Source organism: Lathyrus oleraceus, chromosome 1, assembly GCF_024323335.1.
Source record: "Lathyrus oleraceus cultivar Zhongwan6 chromosome 1, CAAS_Psat_ZW6_1.0, whole genome shotgun sequence".
NCBI classification, from domain to species: domain Eukaryota; kingdom Viridiplantae; phylum Streptophyta; class Magnoliopsida; order Fabales; family Fabaceae; genus Lathyrus; species Lathyrus oleraceus.
Window position 1 is genome coordinate 200291419 of NC_066579.1, and position 27294 is coordinate 200318712.

General features: G+C 31.8%; 1 protein-coding gene across 1 annotated transcript; it reads left to right on the forward strand.

Annotated features, from left to right (window-relative positions):
* Positions 1-12666: 12666 nt before the first annotated feature.
* LOC127127471 (uncharacterized) lies at positions 12667-15302 on the forward strand. Its single transcript, XM_051056665.1, has 2 exons — positions 12667-13229; positions 14752-15302. The coding sequence occupies exons 1-2, from the start codon at positions 12900-12902 to the stop codon at positions 15220-15222; spliced, it is 801 nt and encodes a 266-aa protein (XP_050912622.1). The 5' UTR covers positions 12667-12899; the 3' UTR covers positions 15223-15302.
* The last annotated feature ends 11992 nt before the right edge of the window (positions 15303-27294 follow it).

Here is a 27294-nt window from a genome sequence, read left to right on the forward strand (position 1 = left end):
CAAGGTTGGTATGTTGTTGCTATATGCTCCTACTTTTCTAGCTGCTGCGGCGTCGTTTTGGATCTTTCCTAAGGAAGGTTTTAGATCTACGTTTAGAGGGTATATGAGGTGATTAATACAATTTCTTTAGAGATTAATTACTATACATTTTCAGTGTAAAAAATTTTATACAAGTTATCACACGTTTGAATTATTTTATAGATTTTTAAAATAAAAGTCAAACTTATTTCAATATCCAACGATTATGATTAACTGACGGTGTGAAATTCTTTTACACTATCAGTGTATTTCAATTAAATCTATTTTTTTAATAAATAAAATAATAATAACAAATAACTGAGGTGATTAACACAATTTTTTTAGTTGATAAAATAATAATAACAAATAACTGAGGTGATTAACATAATTTTTTTAGTATATAAAATAATAATAACAAATAATTGTAAGTATCAATATTCAAACTCTAATGACGCCGAAGTTGATTTAGAATTAGACTAAAATTTAAATACATAAAAGTATGTTTTTTTAGAGATAATTATTGTGTGAGACTAATTAAAAAAAATCATTACTAAATTATAAAGATAAAATAATAACAAAAAATTAACTATTATGTTTTATTGTTATAGGAGGTTTTTCATATTTATTTGTTTGTTAACATTTGTTTTTTAAATTATATTTATATTTTTATGATATTTATGTATTTTTTAATTTTTTAATTAATATATATATATATATATATATATATATATATAGAGAGAGAGAGAGAGAGAGAGAGAGAGAGAGAGAGAGAGAGAGAGAGAGAGAGAGAGAGAGAGAGAGAGAGAGAGAGAGAGAGAGAGAGAGAGAGAGAGAGAGAGAGAGAGAGAGAGAGAGAGAGAGAGAGAGAGAGAGAGAGAGAGAGAGAGAGAGAGAGAGAGAGAGAGAGAGAGAGAGAGAGAAATATTAATTATTATACACTGTCAGTGTAAAAAGTGTTACACCGATTCATCACCATCATCCGTTTGTATTACTTTATATATTTTTAAAATAAAAGTCAAACTTCTTTTAATATCCGACGTCTATGATTAACTGACAGTGTAAAATCTTTTTACACTGTCAGTGTATTTCAATTAAACTCATATATATATATATATATATATATATATATATATATATATATATATATATATATATATATATATATATATATATATATATATATATATATATATATATATATATATATATATATATATATATATATATATATATATATATATATTATATATATATATATATATATATATATATAATATATATATATATATATATATATATATATATATATATATATATATATATATATAGATAGATAGATAATAGAAAGAATATATATTTTATTTATAAATATGTGAATTTCATATAAAATGATAACTGAAAATGTTCCAAGTAAATTAGAGTTGTTTACAAATTGAACATGGTATTTTTACTTTATTTTGCAGTCTCTTTTAGTTTACAAATATAGTGCTTCCATGCTTCTTGATTCAGCGATTCCCATCACTCTAAGTTACTTCATGTCAACCATAACAATGATCTATGCTCAACACCTCACAAAAGAGCTTCAAGAACCATTAATTAATTTAATATACCCAGGAATTATGCTTTTTCTAATAGGCATTATTGGTAACTCCTATCATCATTTTCTTCTATCCAAATTAAGAGGAAAAGGTGAAAAGGAATACAAAATTCCAAAAGGTGGCTTATTTGGGATTGTGATATGTCCACATTATCTTTTTGAGATAATTGAGTTTTATGGGATGTTTTTTATTTCTCAAACGTTGTATTCTTTGTGTTTTGCAATTGGTGATACTTTTTATTTGTTGGGGAGGAGTTATGCTACTAGGAATTGGTATCTTTCTAAGTTTGAAGATTTTCCTAAGAATGTTAAGGCTATAATTCCATTTGTGTTTTAAGTTGTTGTATTATTTTCCCCTAGTGTGTATAGGGGAATTCAGTGGTGAGACTTTCGATATGTTATTATGTTATTGTAAGGTGTTGTTTGTATGAATGTTGGAATACATTATGTTGATTTTCTTATTAGAAATAATAAAGTTATTGATAATAGTAAATTTATTTTGTACACTACAAAATTTCATATTATTTAAAAATTGAAATTAATAGTAATTTATATATAGTATTTATACTTTTCAATTTAATAAGACTCATTTTGTTGTTAATATTCTCATTTTTTAATTCGTTGGTCTCATGCTCAAGTGTTTTTTTAGTCATTTTATTAATATTATGTAAAATAAGTAAGAGTAAATCTTGAAGTACAAAGGCGATGCACATACATACTAAATGTTTTCAAACATTTAATCTATTACTCAAAATATCATCAAATGCCACTTGATTGTCCTCTACATCCATTAAGTGCCGACATTTAGGGTGTATATTTATTCCAGAAAATCAACCCCATATTCTCAGGACTCATTAATCTTGTCATAATCGATGACTAGTATGGACACATGTTCACTCATCAAGTAAAGGGAAAACCTTGAAACCCCTTTGTACTTGTTAAAAGTACAAATGTGTGACAACCTCTAGTGATTAAGGGGTGTTAGAGATTTTAGGGTTGTTATGGTACTGAAAGCTAGCTCGTGTGAGGCGAGAAACTATTGTATGTGTGTATTTCTATGTGTCGCAATTAGCATTTGAATATCACGATACTGGTGTATATATAATCTTAGGAGCCTGAAAACGAGTCTTCTTAGAAGTTCCTGCCTTCAGTTTTCAAAGTTTAAAATGATCCTTCAAGACGAAGGTCGTCTAAATCCCTTGGGTGAGGCTCAAATAAGTCTTTCTGATGAGTCCTAATTGAGTCTCATATGCGAGACTTAATTGAGTCCCTCATGCGAGAGTTAGTTGAGTCCCTCAAGCAACACTTTGTCGATTTTCTTGACGAGACTTAGTTGAGTCCCCCAGGCGAGATTTTAGTTGAGTTTTCTTGATAAGACTTACTTGAGTCCTTCATGCGAGGCTTGGTTGAATCTTCCTGAAATAGACTTAGTTGAGTCCCTTAGGCGAGATTTAGTTAAGTCTCTCAAGCGAGATTTTGTTGAGTCTTCCTGACGAGACTTAGTTGAGTCCCTCATGCAAGACTTTAGTTGAGCCTTTCTGACGAGACTTAGTTGAGTCCCTTAGGCGAGACTTAGTTGAATCTTATTGACAAGACTTAGTTTAGTCCATTAGAAGAGACTTAGTTGAGTCCCTCAAACGAGACTTAATTGAGGTTTGAAAAGATCCTCATAACACAATTGATCGTAGATGGCTAGGGTTTTCTTGTAGAAATCTAGATATTTAATTACCCCGTAGGGAGACAAGAATATTTATGTGAAAGTCCACCAGTTTGATTATCCCGTAGGGCGACAATGATCTTCTTGTGGAAGCCCAACAATGTGATTACGCCGTATGGAGGTAAGGATCTTCTTGTGGAAGTCTAGCAATGTGATTACCCTGTATGAGGCAAAGATCTTCCTATGGAAGTCCAACAATGTGATTACCATGTAGGGAGGCAATGATCTTCCTGTGGAAGTCCAACAATGTGATTACCCTGTAGGGCGACAAAAATATTCCTGTGGAAGTCAAATAATTGATTGTTTGGTTCAAATGGTTGAGGATGATAACTTTCTGAGGTAGTGTCGACAGGTTGCCAAAACAAACTAAATAAGCATTTCCCAACATAAAGAAAATAAAGAGAAAAAGGTAAACTTACTTGTTCATCTTCAGGTCGAAGAGGCAGAGTAGTGGTATCAACTGTTGTTTGAGGTTTCTCATAGGTGTTGCCACTCTTTTTCCTTTTATGCAGAAGTGGCATTTTACTCTCTTCAGTATCCTCTTCCTCAAGGATTGTTACATTTTCATTCATTCTCATCTTTTTCCCGATAAAGGCCTAACCTGGGTTAGTATTCATCTCAGGGGGCACAATGTTGGTCTCATCAGCATGAGCGCCAACACTTGTTGTCGTTGGTGGAGGAACATGAGCATTTTTTTCGCCATCACTGATGTCAAACTCGCTCTCTTTCGGATGAGACTAACAAAGTTACGCAAAATGAGTAAAAAATTGTATCTTGGTAAGAAATAGATTAAAAGTGGAGGTACAAACCAAGACTTCATCATCAGTGTCATACCTAAATTTTGTCTCGGAATTTCAAACTTTCATGCATCCAACATTATTTTTTTTTGCTTAGAATAAAATTTTATTTTTACAAACAAACCAGTTGAATTAATTTTCAAATTGTGCGTAAACTTAATGGCTAAATTTTTTTAAGATCAAGCCTGCAGTTGTCAGTTTTGTTGATCTACGGTTAGCATAGTTCAACCTGGCGTGCTCTTTTAATTTTTTAGGTCCCATTTACGTTCGCATTTTGACCCACTTGAGACTTTTCAATCGGGAACTTTTTATTGCAAAATTTAATCTTTACCCGCCTGTTTTCCAAAAGTATATTTCACGTAGATCATTTTAATGTATTTATTTTATTTTTTCGCGCATTTTTGCGTCCAACTTTTATTTATTTTAATCCCTTTTATTTTTCGATTTTTATCAAATTGTTCAGAAAAAATATATAGGATTAACCATATTTTCATTTTTATTTTATTGTGGTTATTTAAAAATATTTGAATTTTATTTATTTTAATTGTTTTAAATTCATTTTAATCTCTTAAAGCATCTAAAAAGCATTTTAGGCATTACTCACATTTTGGTAAATCCTAATATGTGTTTCTATGTGCTAGTCTCTAGCCATTAGATCAAGTTAATCAACGGCTCACAAGCAATATTCATGTATGTCCCTCTCCACCAAGAGGAATAAGAATGATTAAAAAAGAATTGAAACTAGCGCCACTTGCTAAAAAAATTTATTGTCCTGCCATACTATTGGGCAAAAAATACCAATTAATCATTCATTTCAAACTAAATACCAAATTGCCACACTTTCAAAAAAAATTGCATTATTGTTTGAGTGTAGTCAACCATTGAAAGGGAGGCGGTGTGTAAAAAATATGACAATCACTCATTAAATGGGCGACAATGTATAAGAGAAAAGAAGTTTCGCCCATTGAATGGGCGACAGTGTTATAACGTGATATTTCTGAATTAAATTAAAACTAAAGTAAATTTTAATTATAAATAATATAATATTAACAATTTTTAATAATGTTAATTATTTTTAATAATGTTAATTGATTATAGTTATTTATATTTAATGAAGTGTTAAAAGAATAAAAATAAAAATAATTATTATAATTAAAATATATTTAATTATATATATATATATATATATATATATATATATATATATATATATATATATATATATATATATATATATATATATATATATATATATATATATATATATATATATATATATATATATATATATATATATATTGATAGATTCTCAACTTGTTAAGGAGTAGTATGAAGGATATGATTATAGTAGTTATTTTGCTCATGAATTTTTCTAATGTCATTTATAATTGGAGGATCAAATCCTAGTCTACCAGTTTTGAAAGGAGTAGCTATGGATTCTCCTTTTGGGACAACAATTTTGACACGCTCTAATGAATGATCAATATCAGTAATGGTTGACCCTGAAACTAGGTTCCATTTTTTGTAGAAGTTAATTTGAACATTGATCTGGTTTTGAGAATAAACATCCGATGTGATTCATTAGACAGTAAGCTTGGAATCAGTCAATGATAAGAATATTGGATCTAAACTCGTGAATTCCTTTGATCCATTATGGTTGGAGTTTATCAAGAAAGGATTTGTTCAATTTCATGAACCAATCTCTTAGGACTTTCTCCTTTGGATGATTGATTTCTTCTTCAAGATAGTCCTAGTTGGCTGAGAAGTTTGCTGATTATATCACATTAATACAATCTTCCATTTGATATTTGGTAGGTGATCCTATATGGGAGGTATAATCTACTACATGGTAATTATGAATAGGAGACCTGAAGTCTACTTTGATATTAGGATTGAAATTTTTGTTAGAAGTTTCGGAAAAAGAACTTCTAGCGGACATTTCTTGAATTGAAGTTCTAGGAGGAACATTATGGGGTTGATGAAATGATTTGAACTTAATGATAACCCTACCATCTTTTTCTTATTTAATATTGAGGTCTCATGTCTAGAGATGTTTTGGGGAGTTTGGGAAGTTTGAATGATAAATTCTTCAAGAATGGTTATTTCGTTCCACCTCAGTTTTTTCAGAACAAAGTATGTAGGATTGTTTGCCTAAATATGAAGAAGAGAGGTTTAATTGGTAGAAGATGGAGTTAAAACTAATTTAGAGTCAAGCTGGGAGTACATAAATCTAAAATAAATTTTGCACAAGATTGTAAAGCTTTTGCACATATCTTTAAATACATTTCCTTGAAGGTGAACATTAAGGAATACCGATTTATGGATGAGAGGATCTGTTATATCCACAGAGCAATTAGGAGCATAATTAAAATAAATTGGTCCATTGCAAATATTGGTTTGAATCATGGCTAAAAGAGATGATTTGTATCTCTTAAGCATGTTATCTCTTAGAGCGAGATAAACGGGTGCATCAACACCTATATGGACAAGAGGTTTGACAACAACTTGAATAGATCATAAATGAATATATTTATAGCCTTTTGCTATATATTTTCAGAGAGACTTTAGATATAATATTAATAATTTGAAATTCTCCTTGAACTGATATGGTTTCTTCATGAGTTTTTTTACCGAAAAAACATTTTTGAAATCAAAAGTACCTATTTCGTACAAGGTTTATATTTGAGTTTCAGGGATATCCCAATTTGAATGTTGTTTGGTATAAGTACCTCTTTCGATTGCACTACACCAGAAGTTGAACCAATATTATTCTTGGAAAGAAAAATTCTTATTTTTAGAAGCCATTAAATCTATATGAAATTCTCTGTTTTTTATCAATAATTTTGTGTTTATCGGGAACACAACCAAGAACACAACCAGGAACACAAACCTTAAGTCTTACCAACGGATTTACGTTTTCCAAACACTAACCACATAATTAAAAGATAACAACGTTAATCATCAATTCAAAATTTTAAACATAACGAAGGACAACTATATAACTGGGAACAACAACTTAATAAAGCATCTTGCATGTGAAAGACTCGACAAAATCCTTGAAGGAGATAATTTTGGAAAATCGACAGTTGACCCATAGGAAATGGAAATGATAAAGTCTAAAGTAAATCGGATAATCAAGCTCCACATTGATGATGAATTACAAACAAAACACTCAAATGCAAAAGATCCCAAGATATTGTGGGACAAACTTAAGGAAAGATTTGGAAATCAGAGGAAAGTCTTATTGCCCTCATTGATGGATCAGTGGAACAAATTAAGGTTCCAAGATTATAAAAGTGTTGTTGCATATAACTCTGCTATGAACTAAATTATAGCATAGTTAGAATTTTGTGGCATAGTTATAACCAAGAAGAAAAGTTGGAAAAATCATTTTCAATCTTCCATGCATCCTAGGTATTATTGCAACAACAATATAGAATGGGGGGATTTACTGAGTATTTTGATTTAGTTGCAAATCTTCTAGTGGAAGAACAAAATAATGAGCTCCTTATAAAAAAACATCAGTTACGTCTCACAGGAACAATGACATATCTTGAAATAAATGCCACAACATTTAATCGAGAGTGTGGTGGCTATAATCGTATTAAAAGATGTGGTGGTTATGCTTGATTTGATGGTCATAGTCGAGGCAGATATCAAGGTCGAAACCACTTTCATGGTCAAGGTCATGGACCAATTTATGTGAATAATTATAGGTTTCCCAAATATGACCAAACTAATAAGAATCATCAAGTTAATGGTAGATATATCTAATAAGGCCCCTCAATAAATCGTGTTGATTTCTATTATAGATGCAGAAAGAAATACCATTGGTTTGTCTATGGCGTGTAGAATTCCATAACATCAGTCTAAAAGAAAGTTTATGTTGATGATTTAAATATCATTGTAACTATTAGAGAAATCAAGAAAGCAAGAGATTACTTAAAGAAAGAAGTTGAAATGAAAGATTTGAGAAAAACCAGGTTTCTACCATGGTTTACAAATTGAGTATACTAAAAATAATATATTGCTACATTAATCAAATTATACATAAAGAGTATTGAAAATGTGTAACATGGATAAGACAAATCCTTTGAGTACTTCAATGAAAGGTAGAACGCTTAATATTGAAAATGATCCATTTAGACCTAAGGAAGATTGTAAAGATGATCATTGCTCTGAAGTATCATACCTCAGTGTCATTGGGTCACTCATGTACCTTGCTAACTATACAAGACCTGATATAACTTTTGAAGTGAACTTACTAGAAAGATTCAGTTCATGTCCTACAAAGAGACATTGGAAAGGAATAAAACATATATTTCGATATCTCTGAGGTACGTCTGATATTGGTTTGATTTATTCTAACAATACAAAATCAATTTTGTTTGGTTATACAAATGCGAGATATTTGTCAAATCCACATATTGCTAAATCATAGACTGAATATGTGTTTACATATGGTGACACTGCAATGTCATGGAAATCTCAAAAGTAAACACTTGTAGCAACTTGTTCAAATCATGAAGAAGTTATTGCTTTTCATGAAGCAACCAAAGAGTGTAGCTGGTTAAGATCTGTGACTCGACATATCCAATGAGCGTCTGGTTTACTAACTGATAAGAATCCAACAATTTTGTACGAAGACAATGATGCATGTGTTGCCCGAATGAAAAAATGTTACATCAAAAGTGATAAAATCAAGCGTATTCCTCAAAAGTTCTTCTCATTCACACAAGTACTCGAAAGTAACAAAGAGGCTGATATCAGTGGCGGAACTGAGGGGGGACGTGGGAAGGCCACGGCCACCCCTCAACTTTTTTTTAATTCATATATATTAAATTACTAAAACATCCTTATTTTAAATTAAAATTAATTTTTATTTTTTCTTTTTCATTCAAAGTTAGGTTAAAATACAGATAAGGTAAAAAGCTCATACCTTTCCTTTCTTTCTCATATGGGTTTGCTATCGGCACCGAAATCGGAACAAATTAAAGTGATCGGCATCTAACAGGTAAAAAATTTTATTCATTCTTCTTTTATAAAAAGTAACAAATTAAAGTGATTGCTTGATTTGTGTTTTTGAGATTTTTAGGGTTCTTCTTTCTTGATGTGTTAAAATAATCTATATGAGGTTTATTAAGCCAATTCATAACACTGTAATTTACAAATATAATTATACACTGTAATAAGGTTTATTTAATCATTGTTGCTGCTAATTTCTAATAGTGAAGTTACCGGTATTTGAAAACGGATTAAAGTTGATTAATTAAGTTTATTAATTTTTTTCTCTTTTAATTTTTATGTTCTCTAAATTGATTTTTGGATCTGATATGATATTATAGGAAGAGTAAAGATGAATAATAGGAAAATTGATTCTTTTTTCAAAAGGAAAACATGTGAAATTGAAAGAGAAGAGAGAGATGAAGAAATTATAATCCCGACATCCGAATCTGAAACAGTTCTTGAGAATCCAACAATTGAAGAGCATCATGGTTTTGAAAATTCTTTGGAACGCGATCCTGGAAAGCGTCCTCCGATTTGGCAATATCCACCAAATCAAGTGGATGCAATACAAAGAGCTTATCTAAAATGGGGTCCATATCAAATTCATTTAGAAAACTATCCTTTGTCCGGTAATGAGGATCATCCGAGAAGGTCTCAACATACTTGGTTTAGCATATTTCCATCATGGTTAGAATATTCACCATCTGAAGATGCCGCATATTGCTTACCATGTTACCTTTTTAGCAAAAAACTAAGTGGACGTCCCTGATCACTTGTCTTTATTTCTATGGGTTTTAGAAATTGGAAGAAAGTTAGGAATGAAAAACATTGTTCCTTTCTTAAACACACAGGGAAGGATCCTTGCTCACCACACAACAATGCAATGAAAGCTTGTCAAGACTTGTTGAATCAAGATGGTCATATTAGAAATGTTATTCAAGTGCAAAGTTCAAGTCAAAGAATGAATAATCGGTTACGACTCAAGACTTCAATTGACACTGTTTGTTGGTTAACACTACAAGCTTGTGCTTTTAGGGGTCACGACGAAAGTAGCAAATCAAGAAATCAAGGTAACTTTCTTGAGTTATTGAAACTTTTAGCATCCTACAATGATGAAGTTGCAAAAGTTGTGTTGGAAAATGCTCCACAAAATTGCAAGTATACTTCACATCAAATTCAAAAAGAGCCCTTGCAAATTCTTTCTAGTATGGTGAAAAAGAGTATTCGTGAGGAAATTGGTGATTCCAAATTTTGTATCGTTGTTGATGAAGCTCGTGATGAGTCAAAAAAGGAACAAATGGCTCTTGTATTAAGATTTGTTGATAAAGTTGGTTTAATACAAGAGAGATTTTTTGATGTGGCACATGTTAAAGACACCACATCTTTAACTCTTAAGGAAGCAATATGTGATATACTTTCTCGACATAACCTTGATGTTTCTAACATTCGTGTCCAAGGGTATGATGGTGCTAGCAATATGAGAGGAGAATGGAATGGTTTACAAGCCCTCTTTATGAAGGATTGTCCTTATGCATACTATGTTCATTGTTTTGCTCATCGATTGCAACTTGCATTAGTTACATCATCAAGAGAAGTCAAACCTGTTCATAATTTTTTTGAGAAGCTGATCTTTATTGTGAATGTTGTTTGTTCTTCTACAAAGCGTCATGATGAGTTACAAGCTGCCCAATTAGAAGAAATTGCTTATTTGTTAGAGATTGATGAGATTGTAACTAGTAAAGGTGCAAATCAAGTTGGTACATTGAAACGAGCTAGAGATACTCGTTGGGGATCACATTACGATTCAATTTCTAGCTTGATAAACATGTATGAAGCAACTTGTTTAGTTTTAAAAAAATTTACAAAAGATAGAGGGAGTTATGCTACACGTGGGGATGCAGATAGTTGTTACAATTACTTGAAGGCATTTGATTTTATATTTATTTTGCACTTGATGAAAGAAATCATGGGAATAACATATATGCTTTGTCAAGCTTTACAAAAACAAAATCAAGATGTAGTTAATGCTATGAACTTGGTTCGTTCAACAAAACATCTTATTCAAGGTTTGAGAGAAAATGGTTGGGATATATTGTTTACTAAAGTGGTATTTTTTGTTAAAAGCATGGTATTGAGATACCTGATCTTAATGATGTTCATTCAACAACAAGATTTGGATGCTCCCGTCTTGAAGAGAATCAAGTCGCAATTCAACATTACTTTAAAGTTGAAATCTTTTTCACTACCATTGACAAACAGTTACAAGAGTTGAATAGCAGATTCAGTGAGCAGGCAATGGATTTGTTAACTCTTTCTTGTTCTTTATCTCCTAAGGATGGATATAAAGCTTTTAGGATTGATACTATTTGTTCTTTAGTTGAAAAATATTATCCTATGGATTTTAGTGATCAAGAGAAGAATAATTTGCAATTTCAACTCCAACATTTTCTATTTGTTGCTCGTCAAGCATCAAACTTGAATAATTTATCAACTATTCAAGAACTATGTTCATGTTTGGTTGCATCTGGATAGACTGAAACTTACTTCTTGATTGATAGACTACTTCATCTTATCATGACTATTTCCGTTTCTACGGCCACAACTGAGAGGTCTTTTTCAGCAATGAAAATTATTAAGACTAAGTTGAGAAACAAGATGGATGATGAGTTTCTTGGAGATAGCATGACAGTATATATTGAAAGGGAGATTAGTGCAAGCATTAGTTCGGAGTCAATTATTGACGATTTCAAGTCACTCGGAACGCGTAAAACATTACTTTAAGGTAGTTTTAAGTCATGTAATTTAAATTTTTAGTAATTAACTTTGTATTTATTTTAACTTTAATGTTTTATTTAAAATACTATTTACATTTTATTTATAATCTTTATTTTACGTTAGCGGTCATCCCAATTTTTTTTATCTGCCTCCGCCACTGGCTGATATTCAATATATTTGTTTGAGTGATAACGTGACAGATCTCTTCACAAAGACACTTCCTACATCTGTGTTCAAAAAGCATGTATAAAACATTGAAATGTGTCAGCTTCAAAATCTTTGAAGAAGAACTAACATAATGGTGTACTCTTTTTTCTTTATTAAGGTTTTTATCCCAATAAATTTTTCCTAATAAGATTTTTAACGAGGTAACATATGTTTCTATAAGAATATGTTTAACGAGACTTCAATAAAACACCATGATAGATATTTTAAAAGAAAAATATTATAATAAATTAGAAAATTATTATTATTATTTTAAAATATCTATAAATTATCTATAAAACGTCAAATGATCTATTTACAATTTTAATTTAGAATAATAATGTGAATTATTACATTCATATAATAATTGTAATTCTAATGATACAAATACCCTCTTTATTTCATATAAAGATACACCATATTTTAAAAATATAAGTTTCTCACTCTTTATTTTATAAGTTTAATTTATATACTCGATTTTCTCTAACATTTTTAAATTTGTAATCTTAGGAGAAAAAAATATAAATTCCAAAAGAGAAAGAAAAAAAACTAATTTAAAAAATCAGAAATGTAGGGAACCCACCGCATTTTGCAGATCTTGTCCCCTCTAGTATTTCTCTAGAATTATCACCACATTTTTTGTTATTATATTACTTTTTTTTTCCAATTTGCATATCAATTGTATATTATTCTTTTATCATCTTGAAATCATATCATTTGCTTCTACTTTATATTCAGATCTGAAACAAACCAACCAAGTAAAAAAACATCCAAAACCATAACCATGTCTATGTTTTCAAACTTCATATTCCCACCACCATCTTCGATATTTGTCACAACCATGTCAATTATAAGCTTTATTGCACTTGGAAATTACGGTATTTCTGAAATTAGAGGAAAGCATATGAACTATTCAAAATTCTGGAATGCAAATAATAACAACATCAACAGTGGGGAAAAACTTAAGTTTTCAAGTAAGGTTGGTATGTTGTTGGTATATACTCCTGCTTTTCTAACTGCTGCGGCGTCGTTTTGGATCTTTCCCAAGGAAGGTTTTAGATCTAATGTTCTTCATTCTGCCTTGACCCTTCACTACTTCAAGAGGGTCTTTGAGGTAATTAACACTTCAAAATTAGAATAGACACGAGGTGTTTTTTTATTTATTGTTAGAGATAATTATTCTGTTACATAAATTTTTGAAAAAATGATTACTATTAATGTCTAATGTCTACTAGAACACATTTGAAATCAGATAAAATAATAACAAGAAATTAACTACTCTACTTTTTTTTCATTGTTATATGCTGTTTTTCAGATTTTTTTTTTGAAATATTCAATTTTTTAAAATTACATATCAAAATGATCATGTAGGCATGACAATGGGACGGGTCGGAGACGGTTTTTACCTCCCTCAAACCCAAACCCGAATCCCAAAACAATCCCGATTCCCGTCCCAAACCCAAACGGGGATGGAAAATATAAACTCAAATCCGTCCCAAATGGGTTCAGATATCTGCGCATCGTCACCATTCATTTAAAGAAATCAATTTTTTAATAGAAATATTTATTTTTTCCAAAATAAAATTATATTTACTGATAAAATAAAATAATCTAAAAAAATTCTATATATATTTTAAATATTTTAAATTATAAATTCAAATTAAAATATCAAAACATTAAACACATATTTAATATTCTAAATTAATGTACATAATAAAAAAACGGGGCGAGTCCTAGTGTCTCTATTACCCGATTCATCCTCATATTTTATAGTCGGGAAAAATCCAAACCCAAACCCAGGCAAAGAGGGTTTTTTCCATCAATTTTGGGGCGGATTCTGGTGGGTATCCGCATATACGACTTTTGTTGCCATGCCTAAGCATATGCCACTATAATTGACCTATGCTATTAAAATATAAGAGCATGCGCCATTGCAATTGACATATGCATGTAAAACGTAGGAACATGCGTTATTCTAGTTAGCGTGTAATTGACGCATTTATGTAAAAAAAAATAAAAAAATTACATATATGTGTCAATTGCAGTGACGCCTACGTTTTACATGCATGTGTCAATTAGAGTGACGCATGCTCCTACATTTTACATACATACGTCAATTACATTAGCGCATGAGTACAAATTGATCGATGCATGCGCCATAGCAAATGACGTCGTAGATTGAAACTGCCACGTCTCTTTGTACAATTATTTATTGAGTTGCTTTAATGGAAAATATATTATTATTATTATTATTATTAATATTATTATCATTTTTATTATTAATAAATTATATAAATATGAGATGACAATGTATTATCAAATTATGAGTTTCATATAAAATAATCATATTGAAAATATTTTTTATATAAACAATTTATAATTAGCTGGATTCGAAATTGAGAATTTAAAGTTTCTAATGGATGACTTATTTTAAGTGATATGTATTAGTTGAGATTAATGAATCTAATTAAAATTTAAAATCAGACAATACTATTTATTTATATTTATTTATTAGTATAAATAATTTATTAATATTTATAAATTAGAATAACAATTCTTACCAAATTGAACAGAGTGCTTTTACTTATTTTTTCTTTCAGTTCAATTAAGAATATTACTTTTACTTTATTTTGCAGTCTCTTTTTGTTCACAAATATAGTGCTTCCATGCTTCTTGATTCAGCAATTCCCATCACTGTAAGTTACTTCATGTCAACCATAACAATGATCTACACTCAACACCTCACAAAAGAGTTTCCAGAACCATCAATTAATTTAATATACCCAGGAATTATGCTTTTTCTAATAGGCATTATTGGTAACTCCTATCATCATTTTCTTCTATCCAAATTAAGAGGAAAAGGTGAAAAGGAATACAAAATTCCAAAAGGTGGCTTATTTGGGATTGTGATATGTCCACATTATCTTTTTGAGATAATTGAGTTTTATGGGATGTTTTTTATTTCTCAAACGTTGTATTCTTTGTGTTTTGCAATTGGTGATACTTTTTATTTGTTGGGGAGGAGTTATGCTACTAGGAATTGGTATCTTTCCAAGTTTGAAGATTTTCCTAAGAATGTTAAGGCTCTGATTCCGTTTGTGTTTTAAGGTGTTGTTTGTATGAATGTTGGAATAAAGTATGATGATTTTCGTACTAGAAATAACAGTTATTGATTGATAATAATAAATTTATTTTGTATACTATAAAATTTCATACTATTAAAAACATAGATTAAAAATACTTTACATATATGATATTTATACTTTTCAATCCAACAAGATGCATCTTTTAATGAACAAAATCATGAAGACGATCAACACCAATACATCCTGTTCTGTAATTAGATCTGCCAAAAGAATTAGTGAAGACAAAGTTTATGATAATTAGAACATAATATTTCTCAAGAGAATACTAAAATTAACTTTGAAATGGTGCAAAGTATATCTTCCATACTATTTATTCTATTAACACAAATCTTTAAAAATGGTATATTATCTTTTCCTATGAAGAACTCTCTAGTAAAATTATTCACCTGGAGCGATTTGGTAGGAGTCTGAACCATGAACACAAATTTGTTCAGTCCAATCCATATTTTGCTCTAATACTGTTCAAATTAATAAACAAGTTAAGCATAAAGAAATTTATTAAACAAACACAGTTAGTTTGATTAATAAACATGTTTTACCTATAAGGGTGAGTAATCTTGGTCTTGGAGACACATTGGTGAACAGATTTGATATTAGTGGAAATAAAATTTATTAATTTTAATATTCACTAATTTTTATTTTAAATTGGTCAAAATAGTTAAGAATTGAAAAAACTAGTTTATTTACAACATTTATACACAAGAAGGAAGGGTTGAATTGTGTATAACAAAAATGTTTCGCTTCTGAAAAATAGTCCAGGGTCTGATATCAGAGTTAATAATAACAGCGGAAAGAATATGAATCAGAAGCATTAAATAATACACAAAATTTATCCTAATTCTTCTCCTCAATTGAGAGTAGTCCAGTCCTCTTGTCTCAAACAAAAACTTTTCACTATAATCAATCCTGATTACAACTTTTCTCAATCAAACCAAAAAGAGACTTCACTGCTCAATCAATCCAGAAAGAGATTTTCGCTCAAGCAACCTAGCAAGAGACTTCCATTGAATCACACTAGAAAGAGACTTCACTGCTGAAGCACACATGCAAGAGACTTCCTTTGCTCAAGCACTAGAAAGAGACTTCACTGCTGAAGCACACATGCAAGAGACCTCCTTTGCTCAAGCAAACTAGAAAGAGACTTCACTGCTCAAGCACACATGCAAGAGACTTCCTCTACTTTAAACAAACAATTTAGTAGAAAAGATAACAACTATACTTTGATATCCAATCAAAAGTATAACAGTTATACAACAATCACAAAGGTTCTTAACTCTTAAGATTTCTAAGATATACAAAGATAAGAAATCTTAAGATCTTATGCAATAACAATTATAAATAATAGCTCAAAGTTATGCTCAAGATGTTATGATATTGTGTTTTTGTAACCTTCCTTCAAATCTTCAGTTCCTTTTATATAGACAAAGAAATGGTCGTTTGAGGGTTGAGCATAAGAGCTAACTTCGTGAAGAAGCATGTCAAGAGAGACGTTGGAGGATGTATTTGGTTAAAAACATTGTCCATTGAATAAAGACATTGTTCACAGCATCTTTCGGAGTACTACATATATACCAAAAGATAGAACAGACTTAAGAGGTCACAACACCATTCCTTGAGTCTTGCAAAATAAAACCCTAGTTGTCTCTTTCAAGAAATTTGGTGTTTAACAAGACTGATATGCTTTTGGTACAAAGTAAGGATCAGAGACACCTTTAACCTTCAGAGTCTGAGTTGTCATCAAAGGTTGGAGCACTATGACCAGAGTCTGAAACTTTAGAGGTAGAACCACCTCGTTTAGAGTCTGATCCTTCAGAGTCATCAGATTCTGATCTTCTAGAATATGAGATACTTTGCTTCTCTACATATGCTTTTAACAGGGTCTATTCAAGTTGAATACTAAGCTTGTGATCATGCACACTTGAACATATGTTAGTTTACCCCTTTGTTCTTTAAGTAATTTGTTATCATTAAACCCCAAGGGATATGAATAAATCTTGTTCCAACAATCTCCCCCTTTTTTATGATGACAAATAAATGTATTTAAGAATAATGGTTGGTCAGTTTAACTAGCTCCCCCTGAGTCTAATAGTCCATAGGTTAGGTTTTGTAAACTCCCCTTAAGTCTTATCCAAGTTAATTAAACTTATTTTGATAAGATAATGTTCAGATGAAAGCAATATCAAAATAATTAGGGTTCAGGCACATAAAAGTATTAAAAAAAAACTTTTATCCTCTTAAATACTCCCATGGATTTCTCCCCCATTTTGTCATCAACAAAAAATAATAATTGCAGATACTGATGACTGATAAGCATATGTACCACAAATTTTGAGATGGTCAAAGGTAGACTCTGACGACATGTTTTTCAAGGAACAATAATCAAATATGCACAAGACTCAAATAACACAATCTTCAAGATAAAGGAAATTTGAAACATACCCCTATAAGAGCATATGCAGAAACAACACCAAAATACACAACTCTAAATTTTCTCTGGGTAAATACAAGAATGGGAAAAAGAAATACATTCAAGGCAGACAAGATAAAATTTTCAAAAGAGATATGCAATTTAATGAGAAAGGATGCAAGAAAAGAGAAGAAGAAGGCTGAGGAATTAGCAAAGACTCAAAGATCCACAACAGCAGATGAAGAAGGCACATCCGGTGGAGTCTCTAAGGAGGGAAAGATTCCAGATGCATATTTGAAAACTCTTACGGAGAAGGAGTGGGATGATGACTGGAAAATATTTTTGGAGACACAGAAGAAGACAGATGATCAAGTCTGAAAACAAGGGTAATAGTTTTTAGGATCAGATCATGTAATGTCTTATGAATGAATAAGTTTCCATTCCTTTTTCAATAGTCACAAACTTCCTTTGACATTCTTCAATTATGTTAATGCTTTTCAATCAGTCAGTAAAAAAAAACGAGAAAGACAAAACAAAAAAAAGCAAATAAAGAACTTTTTATTAAATATAAAACAGATAAGCTACATAGATAAAACACAAAACAATTAAAGCAACTAAGCAGAAAAAGAAGATTCATCCAAAGAGACCACCTTGACCATAAAAGGACCGATAACTTTCAAAAGCTTTTGGAATCTTCAACTTATCTCCCTAGACTTGTGAAGTAAACTCAACCATAGTTGTCACAACCCCTTGTTGAATGAAAAGTTTTGAAAGAACTCTTCCATGAGAACTGAAGGATGACTTTCACTTATGAAAGGATTTGATAGTCATCTTTATGTATTCAAACATCACTTGGGAAAGGTTGATCTTCAAATATGAGTTGAGAAAAAGTAGAAAATCTCTTTCATCAATATCTAGAGATTCTAGATCTTTGTTCTGTGGCAGAAGGTTTGATATCGAAATTTGATACCAAACTCATGCATTGGAGTTAAGATTAGAAACCTTAGATAGGTCGGACAAATTATCAAAGATATGATGAGAAGGCAAAGAAGATTCCCAAAACAGCGTATCTAGAACCACACCTTCATCCTCACCGTGTATTGCATTAGCAATAGAAGTGGGAGTGATGGTGATAGGAACACCATATACAATAGAAAGAATAATATATTCTAGATTAAGTTCTTGGATGGAAGCATTTACCCAAAATTCCTTGATCAGGTTAGGGTAAGTAGAACCATAGAGCATATCAAAGAAATTATCCCAACCATTTTTGCAGACCGTGCTTTGAAGATCAAACCCATGAGCCATCATCTCTTCAAAATCAACAAGTCCTTCAATGATGACTACCAACTGATTTTCCATAGCAAGAATAAATCTAGAGGTTATCTTAGCAAAGGGAATAACTCAAAAAGTGAGAAGATAAAAGACATAAATGAATTAAACTGAAAGATGTTTCTAAAGATATAGCCAACGAATTGTCAGAAAGATACAAGACATATGTCTTTTCCTTAAGACCTCTCAAAGATTATTTTTTAGAAACAAAATAGAAAAAAAATAACAAGTAGGAAAACATGAGGTGGTGACAGATGAGCATATTCACAAAAATAAAAAAAGTTTCACATCATTAACCAACAGTCTTTACCCAAACAGCTACTGTGCAAGATAAATATCAGACATGTGAATGCTATCTAAAGTAAATAATCCACTTCCAAAGTCTTAGAGTCTATTATTTTTAAGAAGCCACTTTTCATCAAAGGTCGTTTCCTAGACTCTGATTGAAGCTACTTATTAGCAGTATTATACTTTGATACTCTAATCAGAGTAAAGCATTACTCTATAATATAGACCATGCTCATATTCTTTTTTATAAAATCAAACTTTTCAGTAGCTAAGGGTTTTGTAAATATGTCAGCCCATTGATGATAAATATCATGAATCGAATATCTAAAACTCTATTTCTGAACATAGTGTCTAATGAAGTGATGTTTAATCTCAATATGCTTGGTTTTGGAGTGTCGAATTGAATTCTTTGTAAGAAAAATATAAGCAATATTATCACAGAAGATAGGAATATTTTTTCCATAAATCTGATAATCCTCTAGCTGATATTTCATCCAGAGTAGTTGTATGCAACATTTTGCAGCATAGATGTATTCTGCTTTTGCTGTAGAGAGAGCAATAATTGCTTATCTCTTACTAGCTCAGGATATTAGGTTTTCACCTATGAATTGACATATTCCACTAGTGGATTTTCTCTCAATTCTATTCACAACATAGTCAACATCACATAATCCAACCAACTTATAATTTATGGATTTTTTTATAAGGAATTCCCAGATTTGCGGTTCCTTTCAGATACCTAAAGATTCTCTTAATAGTAGTTAAGTGAGTTTCTCTAGGATCTGATTGAAACCTTGCATACAAACATACACTGAACAATATATCAGGCCTACAAGTTGTGAGGTAAAACAAAGAACTAATCATACCTCTGTATAACTTTTGATCCACATTGGAGCTACTTTCCTCCTTATTCAGACTACAAGTTTGATGCATATGCCTAGCCATAATCTTGCAGTCTTCAAGATTAAACTTCTTCAGAAGTTCCTTTGTGTACTTGGACTGGTGAACATGTGTTCCATTTTTATTTTGGTTGATTTAAATTCCCAGGAAGAACTTCAATTCTCCCATCATGCTCATCTCAAAGTCAGCCTGCATTGTCTTAGAAATTTCTTGGCTTAGAGAGGTATTAGTGGAACAAAAAATTATGTCATCAACATAAATTTGAAAAAATAAAATTTCCTTGTTAAGAGTCTTTCTGAACATTGTAGTGTCAACTTGACCCTTTTCAAAATCATTTTCCAATAGAAAATTACTCAATCTCTCATATCAAGCTCTATGAGCTTGTTTGAGTCCATAAAGTGATTTCTTAAGTTTAAACACATAATTTGGGTGGAATGAGTCATCAAACCCAGGGGGTTGTTTGACATACACCTCTTCAGAAATGACTCCATTAAAGAATGCACTTTTAACATCCATTTCATAAAGAACATTATCATGATTAATAGCATAAGAGAGAAGAAGTTTGATTGCCTCTAACCTTGCAATTGGTGCAAAGGTTTCAGAGAAATCTATACCTTCCTGTTGACTGTAACCTTGAGCTGCAAGTCGAGCCTTATTTCTTACCACCTATCCTTGCTCATTCAGCTTGTTTCTAAACACCCACTTTGTTTCAATAATGTTCCTCTAACTTGGCCTGAGAACCAAATCTCAAACATCAATCCTGTGAAACTGGTTCAGCTTTTCCTGCATAGCTATAATCCACCCCTCATCTAATAAAACTTCATTAGTAGAAGAATGCTCAATCAAGGAAATGAATCCAAGCATAGAGATTTCATCTTTGAATGCAGATCTCGTCATCAAGGGATCATTCTTATTTCCAATTATTAGATCTTCTGGACGGGATTCTTTATATTTGAATGACTTATTGGGATGAGTAGAAACTTCTGAATCATCTTGGGCTTCTTCAGAGTTTGCAACTTCTGGGTGAGCTTCAGAGATAAGAACAATTTCAGGTTCACCAGCTTCTTACCCATCAACTTCTGAACTTCTATCTTCTGAAGGTTCATCTTATGAATGTACTTCAGAAACCTATATATCTGCAAAACTTTCAACGGACTCTAACTTATCATAGTCAGGCCCTTTGTCATCAAATTTGACACGTATAGACTCTTTAACATTTTGGCTTCAGAGTTATACACTTTGTATGCTTTAGAGCAATCATAGTATCCTAAGTAGATACCCTTTTGAGCCTTAGCATCAAATTTCTTTAGATAGACTTTATTGTTCAGAATTTAACAAGTACAACCAAACTGATGAAAGTAATATATGATTGGCTTTCTTGCTTTAAACAATTCATATGATGTTTTGTTCAAAATTGGTCTGATAGAAATCTTATTCTAAATATAACAAGAAGTATTAACTACTTATGCCCATAAGTATTTAGGAAGATGATTCTCATGGATCATGGTTCTAGCCATTTCTTGCAGTGATCCGTTCTTTCTTTCTATAACCCTGTCTTATTGTGGAGTTCTAGGAGAAGATAACTCATGGATAATTCCATGTTTATCACAAAAAATATCAAAAGGCTCCTTTTCAAACTCACCACCATGATCACTACTAACTTTTAGAGTTTTTAGTTCCTTTTTCAGATTGAACTTGTGTCCAGAAGATGCTAAATACCTCATATGATTCATCTTTGGATCTGAGGAATTTAACCCAAGTCCACCTGATATAGTCATCCACAATGACCAAGTCATACTTCTTCCCATTGATTGAACTAGTCCCAACAGGACCAAATAAATCAATGTGAAATCATTCTAAGGGTCTAGAGGCTAAGACAATGTTTTTGGATTTGAAAGAAGTTTTGCTAATCTTTTCTACTTGACATGCTCCATAGAGAGCATCTGAGTGATAATCAAGATCTGGAGGCCCTTTAACAAGTTTTATCTTACTAAGTTTAGAGATCAACCTCCAGTTAGCATGACCTTACCTTTTGTTCCAGACCCATTTTTCATCACTCAGTGACAGAAGGCAAACAACCTTTTGGTCAGTCAATTCAGAAAGATTAATTTTATAAACATATCCCTTCCTCTTACCTTTGAACAAAATGGATTATTCAAACTCATTGATAATTAAGTTAGAGTTCTTATCAAACAAACCTTCATAACCACTGTCACAAAATTGACTCGTGCTCAGAAGGTTATGTTTAAGTCCACTTACTAACCAAACATTATAGACAGAGATTAGGCAGGTACCATGATTGTTGCGTTGTTTCTCCCTTTAGGCAAATTTGCAACAATTTTTTTTTTGAGATTTAGGTACCCATACTCTTATGGTTCCTCTATTGTTAGTGTTGACGGGCTTTCTTTTATTTTAAGCCTTTTCTGATAAAAGGGTTTATACTCATTTCATATTTTTTTCTTATAAAAGTATTTTTTAGGATAAGTTTTGACATTTGAACCCTTCATAACCTTTGGTCCATAGGTCTTGGGTTCCACTTTATTTAGAACCTTTGACTTGGGATTTTTAGGTTATGGATTCTTAAGAACCTTTGATTTTTGAATGTTAGGTTATGATTTCTTCAATATCTTTGATTTTGACATCTTAGGTACTGATTTGTTCAGAACCTTTGATTATGTTATCTTAGGTTCTAATTTGTTCAGACTTTTACCTTTATCAAAAGCAATCATAAAACAAGTTTTCAGCATTGTTTGAGCACTGCTTGAAGAAGAAGCATCTGAGGTTTTCAAGAGTTGAGCTTTAGAATGAGCACATTTATCATTGTAACCCAAGCCTTTTCCTTTGCTCTAACTTACTCCATATATCATGGAAGCAAGTTTTGTTCTTTCAAGACCAATTATGATAAAATCTTAAAGAGATATTTCATGCTCACTACAATTTTTATCAGATGTTTTATTTACTTGAGAAATGTGATATTTCTCCAAAGATTCAATTTTATTTTGAGAAATTTTTATTTCTTCTTTCAGAAGATCACATTCCTTTTTCAATGTTTTCACGAGTTTTGCTTTATCTTGACAAAGACTCATGATTTCTTGAATAAAAGAAATTAAATCAGAACGAGATAGATTAGAAAATACCTCGTCTTCTCCATCAGAATCTGAATTAGAGGTTAATTCATATTCTCTATTTGAGGGTGTGAAAGCCATTAGAGCCAAATTTTCTTCTCCCTCATCTTTGTGTGAACCGTCTTCGTTATCAAATTCATCCCATGTTTCCATGAGTCTCTTCTTGAATTTCCATATGAATTTATCCTTTTGGAAGCTTCCTTTCTTTGGTCTTTCTTTCTGCAGATTAGGACATTCAACCTTGAAATGATCAAGCTTTTTACAGTTGAAGCAATTCTTCTGATCATCTGCTTTGTCTTTAGAACTAGACCCTCTAAAGCCATTACTTTTACCGGAGAATCTCTTGTTCTTTCTTGTTAGTTGCTGAAACCTCCTGATGATGAAGGTTATTTCCTCCTCATCAAAGTCACCATCAGAAACTTCTCCATCAGAAGCTTCTTCTGATTTCTAGACTTTAGAGGATCTGGCGACTTTACCAATAAATCTTTTGTCTTCAGTCTTTAATGCCAATGTTTTGGATTTTATCACTGGCTCATATCATTCAGTTCCATCTCATGGCTCTAAATATTGCTTATAAGAGTTTCAAGGCTCAACGTTTTTAGGTATTTTGCCTCCTGAATAGCTGTGACCTTAGGTCTGTATCAAGCAGAGATACTTCTCAAGATTTTCTTAACATGGTCAGCCGTAGTGTAACTTTTGCTCAGGACCTGAAGGCCTTGATGAGTTCTCGACAAATATGCCGATAATGTCGAAGTAATAAAAAGATCGAATCCACAGGGATTGCTTTTAACAAGACAAATTGTGTGCAATATATAAAAACTAGTAAAAAAGGGGTTTTTTCGAGTTTTAGTGCGAAAAGTAAATAAGAGATTAAACAAAATTACGAAAGTGGTCAGATTGTGTTTTAGAATCCCATATTTCTCTATTGTTGATGCTTGATGCCTTGTATGAATGATCTTATCACATAACCCCACGTCGAATTAACAAAACCGTTATAATGGATCCCTAACGAAATAACTCACTAACCATTACTCAGAGCTTTCTATCCCTTGTCCTCTAGCATAAGTAGGGTTAGACGATGTACAAAACATTAATTCCCTATGCCACTACTCGGGGTCTCTTATTCCTATTCAACCTGTGTAAGTACAATAATTGCCCTAGGTCCAACATATAGACTAATAGTCAGTATTCCCTATGTGTCCAAAATCAATTTAAAAGAGTATCTCACATAAAAAGCATTAAGAATAATGAGCAATTGAATGGCATTATAGATCAAAAGGTTCATACAAAGTCAAATCAACATAGAATCCAACAATATTGAAATAGGTTCATCATAATACAACCTAACCTAGAGGAGCCTAGCTACTCATAATTCAAATAACAATGCCATAATTGATAGATGAAAATCACATATGAATTACCTTGAAGTAATGACCTCCAATGGCTTCAAATACCTTAGAAGTCACCTTTGACGCTCTCAAAATCATTCTTTGTTCTCCAATTTTCATAACCCTGATCAAAGTGCAAAAATTCCCCTTGAAAAGAGCTCAGAATGGATCAGACACGTCAGAAAAATAGACCAGCATGCGCGTGATGACTTGTATCATATGTGATGCAAATTTTATGGCCCTATCGTGCGTGCGATGATGCACGATGTTGCATGTGATTATTTCCGAAGCTGCACTTTATTTTGCTCCTTTTTCACTCAAATTTTCACTAAGTCCACAAATCTTCGCACTTAACTATTTTCACTCTTTCTTTGGTCTTTCTTCTTCATTTTGGATCATATTTTGCTTATTTTGACCCGATTCTTCAAATAAATTCATGCAATGACAGACTGTCATCACAACCCCAAACTTGAACCGTTGCGTGTCCTCAAGTAACTCGACTGCAACTGCATATTTTAACAGAAACCAAGTCGCACAATAACAATCGAACATCACCAAATTTAATACTTCTTTTAGCCGACCATTGATCTAGCTTCAAACTTCTATCCAGCAAATTTGAAAAACATCCTCAACATTGACGAGTACTCGACCTGTCTCTCAACTCACTTTGACTGGCTCAGTGGATAGGGTGATCTCTTAATCAACATGCAAAATCAATTATGTTTAGCTTGATCATGTTCTAATATAATTCATCAAAGAAATCACAACACATACATTAGAGGTTTTTTTAGGTTGTAACTTAGCTTATGTTTGGGTAGGATATCTTTGGGAAAGTAGCTTTAAACCTTTGGAGTTAGGTGCCTAGTTCTCCTCCTATCATCATACCTCTTTGTTCCTTTTTTACGGTACTAGAGATTTTTGGTCTTTCTTATACTTTCATTTTTTTCTTTTCTCATTTTTTTTGAAGAAGTTTCTTTTTCCACTTCTTCTTTTTTCTGATTCTTTTTGAAATTTTGGCCAAGATTCTCTAGTACCCCAACTCCAAACTTTAAAAAATTGCTCACTTCCAAGAGCAACCCCAAACTTAATCTTTTTCATACTTTAGGAATTATACTTCTACCTAACTCCAAAGAGAGAATGGAAAGAAAAGATCTTTCAAGTCATATGGCTAAAAAAATTAGGCTACGTCACCGAAAGAAAGGCTAAAGCTCAAAGTGGTTAGCAATGGATATACGTATTACTACATGATGATTGAAAAAGTCTCAAAGCTATAAACAAAAAACTGCCTCAATGTGTGTTAATCAAACCGGATAAACTTAATTGGAAATAGATCAAACCAGATAAAATAGTAATGCATGGATACACTTATAAAGAAAGAAAAGTGAATAATGGAAATGATTTGGCTCAAACCTTACTAGATGAGGTATTTGTAGGTTGAGTATAAGTCTTTTAATTATTTTCTCATCCTTCGCCTTTAAGTTGTTAGTTGCTATTGCGATGATCAAGTTTCTTTTGGATCATTTGTTCACTGCTAAAGTGCTAATCTTGCAATCTAAAAAAAACACAGCTACAAACTTGTTTATTAAAGACAATGAACTGGATAATACATTTGAAAACAAAAATAAAATCTTCTAAAACTTAAAAACAAACTACATGTCTTTTCACATGTTATTGTTGCGGAAAAGATCATGTGTATCATGCATTATGTTTTTGAAGTCATTGTTATGCCTTGTCCATTCTGCACGCATGTGGTCTCTCTTCCTTGCTTGCTATTGATCTTGGTTTGTGAAGTAATTCTCCATTTCTTTAGTTGATGTAAACCAAACTCTTAGCCCTGATCCGACATATGGTCTTCTTATTGTTCATAGAAGTCTCTGAACACAGGTGGAAATCTTGGAGGTTCAGCATACAAAGTGGGTGAGGCTTTTTTTATCCACCTCGTAACCCCCATTGCGTGAGCTTCCGTTCTTATCTGAATTTCTGTTTCTTGTTGACCTTATATTTGTTGTGGTTGATGTTTCTCTTGCGTCTGGTTGAATTCTTCATCATTCCCTTGTTGATTGTCTTGTTAATCATTTTGAGCAGTTTCTCCATAATGCATGTTTTGCAGCCTCCTGATGGCTGAAGTGTTGAGCAATGCTTTCAGACTGATAATCTCATTGTCGGGGTAAATTGACACACCTTCTCTCCTGCATAATTCATTTATGACACAAAAATATCCACAAGCCATTTGTGCAACTTTAGCCATATATTTGATATTTTTAGCAATTAACCGCCCCAAATTAATAGGTTCCCCCCCCCCCCCCTCAAAAGAGCTAATAGACCTAAACACCGCTTTGTAATGAAATATGATTGATTATATGTGGCCTCTAAAGTTTTAACAAAAAATGAGAACCACACCCTAGGGATTGGGTGGAATTTGGCGGTTTTGAGACGTATTGCTTTTCCACATATACTTTTAACAGAGTCTATTCAGAGTTGAATACTAAGCTTGTGATCCTGCACACTTGAACATATGTTAGTATACCACTTGTTCTTTAAGTACTTTGTTATCACCAAAACCCAAGGGAATCTTGTTCTAACACCCCTCAAA